General features: G+C 34.7%; 2 protein-coding genes across 4 annotated transcripts; one reads left to right on the top strand and one right to left on the bottom strand.

The window, feature by feature from the left end:
* The first annotated feature begins 11 nt into the window (after nt 1-11).
* Nucleotides 12-6,003, top strand: LOC128183738 (protein AATF-like). Of its 2 annotated transcripts, none has more exons than XM_052852894.1 (14): nt 12-263; nt 632-793; nt 1,115-1,352; nt 1,699-1,871; nt 1,982-2,062; nt 2,255-2,392; nt 2,542-2,644; nt 2,854-3,033; nt 3,176-3,284; nt 3,433-3,540; nt 3,864-3,997; nt 4,345-4,425; nt 5,580-5,651; nt 5,754-6,003. In XM_052852894.1, exons 1-14 carry the CDS (start codon nt 185-187, stop codon nt 5,833-5,835), a joined length of 1,740 nt encoding a protein of 579 aa, XP_052708854.1. In that variant the 5' UTR covers nt 12-184; the 3' UTR covers nt 5,836-6,003. The 2 variants fall into 2 exon arrangements, with proteins under 2 accessions (XP_052708854.1, XP_052708848.1); XM_052852888.1 differs by having other exon boundaries at nt 3,861-3,997.
* Nucleotides 6,004-7,362: 1,359 nt separating this feature from the next.
* Nucleotides 7,363-14,365, bottom strand: LOC128189117 (PHD finger protein 23B-like). Of its 2 annotated transcripts, XM_052860588.1 has the most exons (5): nt 14,212-14,365; nt 13,806-13,846; nt 11,041-11,145; nt 9,671-9,806; nt 7,363-9,287 (listed from the first exon to the last, which is right to left on the bottom strand). In XM_052860588.1, exons 1-5 carry the CDS (start codon nt 14,231-14,233, stop codon nt 9,067-9,069), a joined length of 525 nt encoding a protein of 174 aa, XP_052716548.1. In that variant the 5' UTR covers nt 14,234-14,365; the 3' UTR covers nt 7,363-9,066. The 2 variants fall into 2 exon arrangements, with proteins under 2 accessions (XP_052716548.1, XP_052716558.1); XM_052860598.1 differs by lacking the exons at nt 13,806-13,846; nt 14,212-14,365 and adding an exon at nt 11,687-12,047.
* Between the last annotated feature and the right edge of the window lie 739 nt (nt 14,366-15,104).

Genomic DNA, 15,104 nt, shown 5'->3' with positions numbered 1-15,104 from the left:
AATTATGCCACGCGAGTTTCAGTTTGTCGACTTAATAGAACATGTGATTCATATTTACTGATTTAGTAGAAAGTATAAACGTTTTTGATTTATTACCTCGCCATCATATGTAATACGAAATTATCCTGAAATCTACGTATATTTAGTAAAGTGGAGTGTAATATATGCTGTGTATTGGTAAAAGATGTCACTGAGGGAGGAGATTGCCAAGTTGACCACCCCAACCCCCGTGTTCTGTGACCCAGAGGACGACATAGACGATGGTATAAAGTCAGAACGATAATATACTCTAGCTAAAATATGTCACGTTTTATAATTTGTTTAATAAGAACAGAGACATAAATAACAACCAAATAAAATTATTTATGTCTGATCAGAAATACAATGTATGTGATAATTACAATATGCCCTTCTGGTATTAATTTAAAAAAAAATAAAACAGTCATCAGAGATTTTACATGCAAGTGCCTTGTTAACAATGAATGTACCAGTATTTAATTCATAACAATTGTGTACAGCCTAGGAACTACTAGTATATACCAGGACTAAGTATATAAATTTTAAAACCCAGGCACTTGTCTCTTTATTTTTTATGTATTACCTTAATGAGGATCATTTCTGGTTTTCCTAGTCACTGCCGCCAAATTAACAGAGAAGTCTGCAGATAATGAAGAGTTTGCTCCCTTGCCAGCCAGTAAATTAAGACAACGAGTGGCAGCACAATCGGCAAGCACAGAAAAGAAGTATGCTGGTCGCAAAATATCCCGCTCTAAGCTGGTGGACCTTGATTCAGGTAGATAAAGAAATAAATCAAACATTATCATTGCAAATGGAAAAGGAAGAGAAATAATTTGATATACCGGTACTGTAAAACATGATCAGTTTAGCTTACAGCAAATTCATGTGATTCAGTTTTAAGAAATGTTATTATCAGATGTACATTTATAAGAATCAGATAACTTGCCCCTGGTTTTTACTCTATATAGATAATTGACTCATTTATCTTCAAATTTGTTGATGTTATGTTAAGGGTAGAGGTCTTATATTTTATCATCTTTGCATACTTTTTTCATCTTAAATGGCTTTATATTGATTGATTGACTTCATTCTACAGACAACAGTGAGTCCGAGCAGTCATCAGGGAGCATGTCAGGTGAAGAAGACAGTTCTCTGAATGATGAAGAGATGATGGTAGTGGAGGAGCAGGGTGATGAAGATGATGAGGATGAATCAGTAGGCAGCGAGGACATAAAAACGACAGAGGAGGTGGAGGAGGAGTTGTCTGCCCTTGGATTGTTCAAGGCTAAGATGAAATCAAGCACAGATACACAGCAGCCTGGGCAAAAGTTTAGGTAATAACATACAAGTAACACATAAAGTATTATTCTAATGTATTAAATGACAGGCTTGAGTATGCTCTCAAAACATTTACAAGAGTCAGTCTAGAAATAAAAAAGTAAAAATTAGGTATCCGCTTATCTTTACTTTATTTCAGACAGGATGTGTTTCTGATTATTTTGTAGCTGACATCCTATTAAGTATATTATCTTTTCCCCTTGGCTTGATTTAAAGTGAAAGTTCTCAACCTCTTTTTATTTGTACAAATCACTCAGCTCTGTTGTCTCTTTCCTACAACAGTTGACTGGCATGATGTTTTGTATACCTATAGCAGTGTGTTTCTGATTCTTTTCCCCACAGTTTTGTTGATGATGGAGACTACAGTAAATACTATGACTCAGGGGAAGATGGTGAGGAACGCAGTGATGAGGATGAAGAAGAATCAGATGAAGAGGAAGAAGAGGAGGATGAGGATAAAGAGGGGTCTGAGGAGGAGGAGGAGGAGGATGAAGACATTGAAGATGAAGAAGAAGGTAACAGTTATTAGCCGTATAGTCGGCAGATTGCTAATACATGTTGTAATATGATGTTTATGGCTATTCTGTAAACTAAAATGTGTATATGATTTGATTTTGTTTGTCAGATGAAGGGGGAATGAGCAGTTTCTCAAAGTCTCAGCTGAATGAGGAGATACAAAAAGGAGAGGCGGCCCGACAACAGTTAGGTCAGTGGACTTAATCTGTAGGTTGTAGGTAGAAACGCTACATTGTACAAGAATCCAGTAACTTTATGGAAAAACCTTGTTTGAAATAAGTTATAGACTTTAGGAAGATAAATGCTAACTAGGTAAAGGGGGTTTTGAAATGTATGTGTGCCTAATAAACTGTGTGTGTACTCTCATGAAATTGTTATTTAGGTTTGTGGGATAGCTTGTTGGAAGGAAGAATCAAGTTTCAGAAAATTCTGTCAGCTGTCAATCAACTTCCTCAACCTGACACCTGGAAGGAGTTTGAAGAATCAGGGGAAGACAACTTTAAAGAAAAGAAAGCTTCAGGTGTGGAAAAATACAATAGTGTTGAATTAAAACTAAGTGAACAAGTTCTCTTCACACTACAAATTTATATTTTGATTAAAACCAGAGTTTGAAAGCGAAGAAAATTAATTAGCTAATGTATTGATTTATGTGACATGATCTGTTTACAGCGAAGTCCTTGTTAGAGAATCTTCTTCAGAAATTGATCCAGCTGCAGTCGGTCCTTCTACTTCAGAACTCAGAAACTCAATACATTGAGTCTGGTCAGAAAAAGTCAGTAAATATAAGTTTGTGGTGGAATATAAAAATTTTAAGATGCATTGTACTAATAACAAGTCAGAAAAATTCTGTGCTCTTTAGGAAGATAGGGTTCAGTTTTTAACTGTCATTTGTTTATAAAGTATGATAAATACTCTGTAAATAGCATATGACTGTCAAATCACTGATTAGGAAAATCAAAATATCTTTAACATGCATTGTAGGCCAGTAAAGAAATCAGAGGACCCAGACGATGAGGAGATAACGAGTGAATCAGACTCTGAGGAACCACATGAAGCGACAGGAAACGTAAAGGAGACTAAGACAGCCGTCAAACGGAAACTCACCACAGAGGAAATCCCAGAATTCCTGGCCAAGCGCCACAAAGATCTCCATAGTTACAGGTCAGGATACTGTTCAATTTCCCAACCAATTAACTTAAATTGCATAAATTAAAAAAAAAGAAATTGGCAGGTGGTCAGCGAGTTGAATATGAATTCTAAACATGTAAATAGTGGAGGAGGATTTTGACTTATTTTGTTGTAGAAATGACACACTGCAGAAGTGGTACGACAAGACCCGACTACTGGGAGGGAAACTGTCCAGTAAATCCTTCAGTGGATTCGAGCAGTCGGCCGTGAAACAGATAGAGCAGGTAAGAGATGGAGTCCAGTTTGTGTAGCAATGTAATAATGGAGTGAGGTTAAAGGAGTTTCAATATACCTGATAGATTAAATATGGCTAATATGATGCCAACTTTTCTGAGTTGACGAGGACAAATTTCTTAAATTTTATGTGTTTAGATTTTGACTGATAAGGACAGACTGGTCAAGAGAACTCAGATGAAGAGGGCGAGTTACAGAGTGCTGGGTAAACCAGAGGAATCTCAACTCCCTGTACAGGAGGCAGAGGTAGTCTCTCTCTCTCTCTCTCTCTCTCTCTCTCTCTCTCTCTCTCTCTCTTTTGCACACATTCACCCACACACACAAATGTTATATTTTATTTAAAAACAACAAAAGCAAAATTAATATGCAGCAGTACTTGACCTGAGGGGACAGTGCCTAATAACCCAACATCAACTTTTTTTGCCTTTGTACAAATCAATTCAATTTCAATTCAATATACTTACCATTTAAGTGCCCTCATTAATCAAGAAGATAATATATTGATGTATACATGTACTGATAAGTGTTTCAATAAAATGTTGGGGTAATGATTCTTGGTGTTTTAGCAGGAGACAGAGAGGAAGCCCGCGGTACACACTTTCGACCCCGAGATATTTGACGACAGTGACTTTTACCACCAACAGCTGAGAGAGCTCATCGAGAGGAAGACATCGGATATCAACGACCCCATTGCACTTAGCAGGTGAGGCCATAGTGATAATCACATGCTAGCTCTTTTTCTGGTATGATGTACTCTGGTTTTAGTTCAACCTTTTTATTAATACTTCAGGGTTCCAATTTATAAAATCAAGTGCATTAAGATACATGAAGTTAGCTTAATTCAGCTTGTGTAATTGATAAAAGGGGGTTTGTATAAACTATTTTAACCTGAAATTTATATTTTTTTCAGTCTTTTTTTAAATTTCAATGAGAGAATATCTTACATGTAGATGTTTTGTGTCTGATGATCTGGAATATATTCTCTGAGTTTTGTGCATTGATTTTGCCTTTATTTATGACTTATCTCCTCTTTGATGTCTCTTTTTGCAGGCAGTGGCTAGAAATTCAGAGACTCCGCAACAAAGTGAAGAGAAAGGTGGAAACAAAGGCATCCAAGGGGCGAAAAATCAGGTGATTGCTAGGTTTACAGTCAATGCTAAAAAAATCAGTTGATTGCTAGGTTTACAGTCTATGCTTTCTCTATATTAAGTGTAGGAAATTAGTTGATTGCTAGGTTTACAGTCAATGGTAGAAAAATGAGTTGATTGCTAGGTTTACAGTCAATGGTAGAAAAATGAGTTGATTGCTAGGTTTACAGTCAATGGTAGAAAAATCAGTTGATTGCTAAATTTACAGTCAATGCTAGAAAAATCAGGTGATTGCTTGGTTTACAGTCAAGGCTTTCTCTATATTAAGTGTAGAAAAATCAGTTGACTGCTAGGTTTACAGTCAATGGTAGAAAAATCAGGTAATTGGTAGGTTTTCAGTCAATGGTAGAAAAATCAGGTGATTGGTAGGTTTACAATCTATGGTAGAAAAGTTTACAGTCAATGCTTTCTCTATATTAAATGTAGAAAAATTAGTTGATTGCTAGGTTTACAGTCAATGGTAGAAAAATTAGTTGATTGCTAGGTTTACAGTCAATGGTAGAAAAATCAGGTGATTGCTAAGTTTACAGTCAATGCTAGAAAAACCAGGTGATTGCTTGGTTTACAGTCAATGCTTTCTCTATATTAAGTGTAGAAAAATCAGTTGACTGCTAGGTTTACAGTCAATAGTAGAAAAATCAGGTGATTGGTAGGTTTACAGTCAATGGTAGAAAAATCAGTTGACTGCTAGGTTTACAGTCAATAGTAGAAAAATCAGGTGATTGGTAGGTTTACAGTCAATGCTTTAACTATTTTAAGTGAGAATTAGAGTGTTGAGGTCACCTTTTAAAAAATTTTCTTTACCGTCTTTGGACTCAAGTGTTATAAATTTCAACCGTCTTTGGACTCAAGTGTTATAAATTTCAGTTCAGGTTGTTTTTTAAAGATGCATGAAAATAATTATTTTAAATCAAAATGTCTTTTTCTGCTTCTTTCTCTTCAGTTTGTTAAAGATGGGGTAACATATTTTTAAACATTCTCTGTGAAAATTAAAAGAAAGAGCAATACTGAATTTAAACATAATACTGTGGTGCAAACTACTGATATGAGTGAAAGAACAGCAACTCTCGAGAGTGTAGCTTGTTATTTGTGTAAGGGTTATTTCCCTTTAATTGACTTCTCTATACATATTTGTAGATACCATGTCCATCCTAAACTGGTGAATTTCATGGCTCCTAAAGAAACCTGTAACTGGTCTGATGAAGCCAGGTAAAGATTAATTAAAGATTATTGATTAAAGAAATAAAATAATTGACATTAGCAGATTGTTTGTTTAGATCTTGAATACAAGATAAGGATTTCTGTTTTCAGGGATGACCTGTTTAAATCGTTGTTTGGTCAGCGGGGCCCTACAGCTCCCATCTCCTCAGACGAGAGCATGGTTGGACGATGATGACTCCTCTAATCACAGAAGAAGACTCGTCATGGAAACTAATTGATGAACATTGGATTCTTCGATTTCATTACCACCTTATCTTTCTGTCATTTCTTGTGTTAATTTTCTAAAGGCTGAAAATAATGTTTTATACATTTATTGAATTAAAAATTATGTCAAACACTGAAGAAATTCATTCCTGTTTTATTTTACATGAAAGGAGAGATTCCTCAATTGTATGAAAGTACGGCAGAAAGAGAACTCTTCAGGTTGCCTAGTGGAGGAGATTGGTAACTTAAAAACAATTTATCAAAGAAGTTGCGCATGAAAAACAACTTAAAATTTCTATATTTTACCAGAATTTAATTGGCTATACAGGGGCATATTCACAATATTGGTCAAATTTTACTTTTTTTTTCAATTATTATTGTTTAAATGTTCTAGTAATGCATTTCTGATAATCATGCAAATCAATGTCTGAGTGTCAGTGGTAGATATATTGGCAAGATACAGAGATCGCAAATTTTCGTTTTGTATTTTTGCTTGTGCTATGTTTTTGTTTACATTGGAGCAATATACCATGTAAGTTCTTTTTCAAGCTGATTTTTTTCTATCTGATTATTCATTTTAAACAAAGGGAAACAGTTCCTAGCATTTGTCCCATTCATGTTAGATCTAAAACGTGAATTTTCTTTCCAACATTCAAAATGTTACTTTGTAATAGAAACATGCTTGCATAACAAAGAATTATGAGCTCTGTATCCTGCGTAGCCTGTCCAAAGTTAATTCTATATGTTTTATGTAACCCACGTGAGTAGGTTTAGGAGAATTAAAAAATAACAAACCCACCTTTATTTTTATTTGATATTGACCTAGACCGAGTTTACTAAAATACTGCAATTTGTACAAATTTCAAATGTTTAGTGAACATAATGGACTATATTAGATATACAATGAGAATACCAGAAAAGATGTTTATTAAAGAGGTAACACTAGCTTGAATATTCATTGTATTTACATTTATGTAAATGAATAAAAATCATTACGGTACCGTAGTATGAAAATCTTTAACTTGAATTGACGTTAAATGTAGAATTAACTTTGGTTGGCCTTAAAACTCGATGACCGACACTTTAATTGAGTGTCGGTCATTTGAGTACAATTATTAGAAATGTCTTGCTAAGGCAATGTAAAAATTTAAAACTAAAAAATAAATTTTTACCAATATTGTGACCATGCCCCTCATACGGTATGTATTTTTACACGTGGCAATTAACCTTTACTGGGCATTTTGATTTTTAAAACCAAGTCCTTGTCAATTTCTAATGAGATCATCTGTGGGTCTCAATTTGCCTTGCTATGAAGTAAGGCAAACATATCTGTTGATCTAAATACAAATCATCTTGCACTAATTATACCAAGTATCAGTTAATATTAAGACCATTTTGAGGCCTGTCTCTTTCATCCATTTGAACTTCAATATTTTGTACCAACTGAATTTGCATCATCCTGTTTTGAATAAATAAGAAATGAGCAACAACCAAATTGCAATTTACAATTTAATATGTAGGGAATCGTTAACAAGTACAGTGAAAATGATTTGCGAAAATATTTCTATAGACAAAATATTTACAAGTATGAACAGAGTATTTACAACAACCAATTCTTTATTCATGAGCTGGTGAGATAGTTCACTTGGTAGCTAACATCACTTTAAAAAGGCTCAATCTCTTGAGTCTATATCTGGTTTTCTCTGCTTTTTACAAAGAATTAGAGGACCAAGGAATAGCTTCCCTTTCACTTGAACAGAACAAATGAAGTTTGCAAACAGTAAAACAAGAACAGACAAGGACTTGCCATTTAAAAGAGCATCACAGACCAAATCCTGCATCTGACAGAATAAAACTCTAAAATATAATGTCAACAGGCCGGCTCCTGTGTACAGAAACCAGGTAAAATGTGATTCAGCACTGTACAATGGATTTAATAGTCAGGTCTCACCTGCCTAAAACACAGGCGAGACTGGATTCACAGCCAAAGGTATTCTCTATAAACCAATTTTTATCTGCCACATTAAAAAGTTAATTTTTGGTGTATAATCAGCAAACTGCTGCTAAATTATATTGAAATATTTAATTATTTTTATAAAGTAAAAAAAAATTATATTCAATAAAATGTGGCATTGAAATTCTTCAACTGCTGATAAAAGGTGGTTTATGTTTACACCTCATTGGAATCCATCAAGATGAAATAAAAAAAAATTTCACTGATGAACAAAATGTAAACAGGCTACGTCAAGGCAGACAAATACATTGCATATTAAAAGCACAGGATGGTGACATGATGAACATCTTGAGATCGTTGGGACACATATAAACACTGAATTCCAATGATCTATCATCAATCTGTGTGAAAGTTTATGTCAATTCGTAGAGAACCCCTCGCAAGGTGCTTGTCCTACAGTACTGAGAGATATGTGTGATCTGTTGACCCTCGTTGAAGCAGCTGCCATGTAACTGTTTATGTAATGTACTCAATGATCTGACAGTCAAAGATTTACTGTAAATAGATACCTCAAAACAGAATCAACATCATTTGTTGTTTTAGTACCACACGTTAAACAGTCAGTAATTTTTTCCTAACAAAATAAATAAATTCGATCAAATGCAGTATGGTTTTAAGTAATGCCCAGTAGATACTCTGAGGCAGTATACCGAGACGGGGCAGTAATAAAGACAAAATGTTTGCCAAGTTTAGTAGTGTACAAGTTTCACAACTTACCAGGAATGTAAAATTTGATTAGCACTCCAAATTACTATTTCTTAAAATCAATTAAACTGAAATTAATTTAAATTGTATGAATAATTAAGCCTTTTTGGTCCAACAATTGCACAAAGATATTCATTTTCTGAAAAATTGGCCCCCACGATTTCCATGATTATAAAATGATTATCAACCATTCAATTTTCTAAAGTTTTCCCCCCTTTCTTTAAAAGAATTCCTTTCCTGTTTCAAAACATATACTTGTTGACAGAATAGTAGTTAATATCTGTACTCGAAATGTCACACAACTATGATCAATATACAACTTAAAGACAATGAACCAGAATGATTTGATGAAATCTTTGTACACAAATTAATTTGTTGTCATAAAAATAGCATTGTCAACATCTTGCACTCTCTCTCTCTCATGCTCCTTTCACACATCTCACTCCATTTGCACTTCTCGAAAGTTGTCTCGGCACTCGGCTACGTTGTAAACTTGTTATTCTCAGTTCTGACACGATTTGATTTGCGGGCAGTGAATTTGGAGTCTCTACACAGCTGACATGTGTACACTTCAGGGACATTGTTCTTGCGGATTTTTGCACATGAGAAATGAATCCAGGTTTCGCACTCAGAACACTCAATCATCGGTCGTCCCGCATATGGCTTCATACAGAAACAAGTGATCAACTCGGACTCCTCCTCTGTAAAATAATAACACCAAATGTTATTTGCTAAGAAATTTCAGTCAGATTTTTTATCAATATATTCAGCAATTTAGAAATAATTAACTGATTTATAATGATCTTGACATGTTGATTAGATATGATGTGTTTTTATCACGTACATGTCAATTTCATCAACACATACTAAACTGTTGTTTTTCTATAACTTTTAACTAGATAATTATTGGTCAATCTGAGAACTGCTTAACCAAGTGTCTCCTATTTAACTGCTTTTTCCAGTCACAAATAAATAGTTCTACATAGACTGTAGTTTAGAGGTCACTAGAGTCAGTTTTTTTCACTTATTTCACATGACTTAAATGGGCCATTTAATGGTCTATGATCGAGGTAAGATAACTGACCTGAGTCATTGAGTTCCTGAGAACTGGAGAATTGGTGGGTGGGGCTGCCGGCAGACAGCGTGGTGTCCGAGGTGTAGCTCTCGGCGGTGCTGCCGCTGCTGTCCAATGGACTCATGTTGTTGTGGGATCGCAGGTCCTGTAAAAGATACACAGTTCTCAATATCAAACATCTGCTGCCTGAATTAGACCTATCTTGCATATTAGTATCTGAAATTTACTGAGTAACTGTATTTTAAACTAAAATCAATACATGATGTCATTAGATAAAATCAATATGATTTTCTTGTCATTTAACAAATAAAAGGATCATTTCAATGGAATTGTCATATAGGTTTAAAACTTGCAAAAATAAAATGTGTTTGTACACATTTCACGCTTTAAATTATTTAACTGGCAAATACTTGCTCACTTTTCATTTACTACATGTACTCACAAATTATCATTTTGATAAAACAGAATCCAACCCCCTAAAGGTTTTCTGTTGACATGAAATATTCTGATCTACACAGACTTCTCAAGGTTGTTTATTAATTAGCATACAAGGTGTGTTAAAATCCTCACGCAACTACTACGCACTACAGGTGATCTCCAACTTTTTGGCAAATCTTCAACATCCGGCCCCCAGATTTAACCAGTCAATATTACAGTGACAATTAGGTCACCGGTACGGGACACTACACAACTTGTTTAACTACTTATCATGCAGACACTTGTCGGTCTACACACGAATCAATAGTCGATCCCAACTGACAGCACAAGAAAAAAAATTATCTGCGTATACTATTGATTTCCATTGGTTCAAGATGGGTGCCCTCAGTCTGTGTGGTAATTTTCTCTTTCACTTGTGATGTGTTTTGGGAGAATTTAAAGACTGGAGATTGATTTTTAGTTTATCTACATGAACAGGATTTTGGTGTTGATTCTCAACAGGATAAAGCCTCTTTCTAGTGATTACTGATATCTGAATGCATCGTGGCCATCAATGTTAGCTCACGGTAAACGACAAGTAATCAATGCTAGGTGAGACTAAGCTAGTCATCTTGCTTCAGTAACCAGGCATATAATTAAATTGGAATCATCAGTGCATATCCTACTGACAGTAATATCAAATACACAACATCTAACACTCTGTAATCTCTGGGACCCCCTCCATTTTGGCTATGTTTTGTACTAAAGAAATGGGAGCAATCTTTGCTGTTATCTTTTTCCTGGTTTATTGTGAGAAGTCCTTTAGATAAAGCATGACACACATCCCTATACTTCCTCCAACCCTTTCCACCCCCCCCCCCCTTTCTTCCGACTAATCCCTTGAAGGTGTACTAGAGAACTAAAATGGCCAGAGCAGTCTGATAGCAAATAATGAATCGTACCTCACTGCGCTGGGTCTCGTATTGAGTGTACTCCATGATCATCGTACAAAACATGAAAAAATCCTCCTTGGTTTTCTTGCGCCTTGGAGGTAAACTTCCTTGATGCTAAAATAAAAACAAAGAGAAATCTTTTATCAAATTTCTGCAGAAAGCTGTCATTATTATCAATTGTACTTCTGCCACCAGAGGTGTCCACACTACAACCACCCAGACATAGTTCAGGCACCCTCGGGCTGGTATCAGTTCACTGGTAAACACACAAAATTTTTAAAAAGAGTTATCAGAGGGCAACCCAAGCTATCAGACTTGTTTACTTGTAGAGGGGAGCGGTAGGAGTCCGTTCTGCTTCAGGGGATGAGTATTATGGGGTCACTACTGGTGTAACAGGCATCACATGTCGGGACAAGCGAATGGTGTGATGTACCTGTATCCCCTACCTGTGACAACATGGATTTAATTAGAGAATTAGAGCTAACACTAAATAACCAGCAATTTAGGTGCAGACAAGCACATAGAAATTTCTCGTAATTATACACATGAGTCATAATCTTGATATACTATCATTACAGCAAAAAATCAATAAAAATAGGAGAAAAATATGGAAAATATTCCTTTTTATTTTCATGAAAAGAAATCTTTATCCTACCTTCAGTGAAACTATTCGCATGTTTTCTGACACATTTTATTCCGTTTTGAGAAACAAACAATGATACTGCTCTCCACAGCTTCTAATACTGATCTGTACACAAGCCTTTTAAAATGAACTCAATGCCATTCATGTAGTATCATAGGTCAAAGTTCTACCCACGGATCTCATGAATATTCATGAACCTCCTCATTATCTGCTTTTGCCGCCATTCCAACAAGAAAGAAAATATGGCCGAATGATAATTTCTGCGCAGTTTTCTAGCGAACCAGTTGAAAGATGGCTAGTACCTGGGTGACAGTTTTGGCCCCAATGGTCAGTAGCTGAGGGAATCACTAAGGGTTTGAGCTGTTACTCTTTCCTGTTCCATATAACAGAGAGAAACTAGCAGGTCATTGCTGTGAGGAATACACAAATAACAAGGGTCATCTCAAAAGTGATAATTTTTCTTCCTCTTTCTGATGTAATAATTTAGGGACTAGATTTATTGGAATGGCTAGCTCATTTACTTGCACTATTTATTAACATGATTTTTTGAATTTTGCAGGTTTTAAAAAACATTATTTATTTTCATAAATAATTAGAGTTGCAGTCAAGCTCTAACATTGGAATTAATATTACGATATTATGTAGACATTTAACAACTGATTTCTGACTGTCTCACTTTCAATTTTATATATTTTCATCAAATCACTGTTCCACCACAAAGAATAGATATTCTATATGTATACTTGATTGACCACAAAATACTATTTACACAATGTTTACGTCAAATTTCAAGGGTAGTTTTCTGGATATCATATTTCCAGTCAATACATTTTTCATCTTATGTTATAATACATGAATTAATCATTTCCATAATCTAAATGTTTCTTTAAAAAAATTTCTTACATTTTATGTGTAAACTAAAGATGCAACCAGGAACCTTGACCTTTTGCCAAAACTTGTTTACAGTGCTCTCTGGGAGGCAACGGGGTATAACCTTACACTTCAATGGGTACAAACCCTTCACAATAAAATTCTAAAATATCCAGAAAACTGCATCATTTCTTCTGATTATCAATTGTATGTAAAAAGTTAAAAAAAACCTGCATACTTGATGAGTTTAGGTACTGGGTAATAATAAACCTATACATCACAAATACTCACATTTAACATCATAGATTCCTAGAAACTGTAGTATAACTTATTACAACTACTTGCATTATATTAGAGTGTATGCAACAAACAAAACCAAAACCCTGGTTACAGCTATCAAAGTCTTTTGTAGCATCCATACATTGATAAATGTACGTATTCACAGATCTGATCATAAAGTCTCTAATGCTACCCACATCTCTAATGCATTGCCCACATCAACAAACCTAAATTTAATTGACAAAATATTTTGCATGCAAGCTTTTCAAAACTGATATACAAGTCTCTATTTAGCATTCCTCACCCCTAGACGTGCCACCCCAAGCTTCAAACACGGACAAGAACTTCATAGCTTCATTTCATAAGAGTCAAAAACATTTTTGTATTTTCATCATGTTGATAGTGAGCAAAATTTAATTTTTCACTGGAGGGTGATGTATGTTTCCTATTTACTCTAATAAATTAAACAATAAATATACATTAATGCTATATTGGTATATAGAGTCTGTGAGGGAATTTCTATCCTTTCTATAGTATTAAGCATGCTAAAACAACAGTGTCATCGAACAGTGCAAGGACAATATTGACATAATTGTGCATTATCATTAAGGTTTGCCATGTCTATGAAAATGTTTATGAATAAATTTTTCGTTCAAGCATTTCAATGAATTTAACTTTGTTCATCGAGAGGGAAGCAGTGTTTTAAAATCCTTATATGTACAGTATAAACAACAGATTTGAAGCTGGTAAGAGAAAAGGGGGGTCTGAAGTGTTGTGGTCTTAATACAAACTGGATGAAAAATATATTCCATTAAAAAACCTAGTATGTTGGCATTTTTTATCTTATCCTGATTCCTATTTACCTGAAATGTAGCAGTATGATTGCCCAACTTCACGAAAATGGCTGACCAAAATGAAATGGCCGCCATCTTGACGAGCGTCAAAATCGACATATTATCAAAGAAAATTACTGTTCCCTTACCTCGTAGTCGACCTTTCCCATGATTTTCCTCTTTTTCGGTGCTGAAACACAAATAATGTCCAAAATAAGTAAGTTTTAACGAAAAATATCCAATAATACACTAAAAATCAACAAGAGATGGGATGACAGATCCAAAAAATCTTTTCACTTGTCGACAACAAAGTGACAGAAAATTTCTGATTTGATTGTTTTCCCAACAAATCTGAAAACACATAGTATCAAAAGAAAGAACTTCATTCAGTAATACACCTCAAATATTGACGAAAACACAATTTTTCCAATACTCAAACTGTAATGGCGGTCTATTGTGTGAATGAAGACACAAACCCCTCTTCAGAATATTTGCTGCATACGCTTCAGAAAGTCTATGAAACAATAAAAATTTGCGTAAATATGATAGAATTACCTTTGAAGACTTCTTCTGTCATATTAATGCCAGTTTTTATGGTATGGAATTCCTGTAATCCACAGTGAAATCAAAATCTCTGACGCTCGCCGACATTAAACGGAACAACTTCGTTAGAAATGTGATCCAACGCTTCGTCCCACTTGCCCCGGCTTGCAGGTCACGAACTCTCTAATTTGCATATTTGTGACGTTACTTTACCGTTAAAGATCTCAGTGCGCGGATCTCAGTGTCCTAAACTATTGCCCATCAAAAGCAATGAATAGGTTGACGCGAAAATAATTTACATATAGATTATATAGAAGAATTTTATTTATTTTCTACTAAAGTTCTTAATTGTTATGCAATGAAAATACCACAAATCAATTTAATAAGATATAAAATATATATAAAAATGTATAAATAAGACATACTTGAATTCATTAATGTTTAGTTAAAGGAACACCTCTCTACCTCTCTCTCTCTCTCTCTCTCTCTCTCTCTCTCTCTCTCTCTCTCTCTCAGCGTTTATCGAAATATGGGAATTGAAAAGGACAATTTCTTTTAATTATTATAAAATAATTGCATTTTACATGTACATATGTTACTACCCGGGCATTCATTGTGAGGGGTATGTTACTATAAATTCCAGTCTAGTTTGTCATTACGGGGTAATTGGCACACAAGTAAAAGCACTGGCAAAGAATACTCAGTTTTCCCAGCGTTTGATGTGTACCTTATATCCACCACTTGACCAAATGTTTTGTAATTAAAGCTGTTTCTGTCACACTAAAAGAATGAGTTTATAGATCATGCTGAGCATTATATTGTTTCTTTTTTTTATCTTATACTGGTACAAGTATATATGCACCAGCGTATTCTCTTATAAAAAAGAAATACATGTACTAATTAGA

The sequence above is a fragment of the Crassostrea angulata genome, chromosome 1 (genome assembly GCF_025612915.1).
Source record: "Crassostrea angulata isolate pt1a10 chromosome 1, ASM2561291v2, whole genome shotgun sequence".
Taxonomy (NCBI): Eukaryota; Metazoa; Mollusca; class Bivalvia; order Ostreida; family Ostreidae; genus Magallana; species Magallana angulata.
The sequence above is the reverse complement of the archived record's forward strand: the minus strand, read 5'-3'. Positions and strand labels throughout refer to the sequence as shown.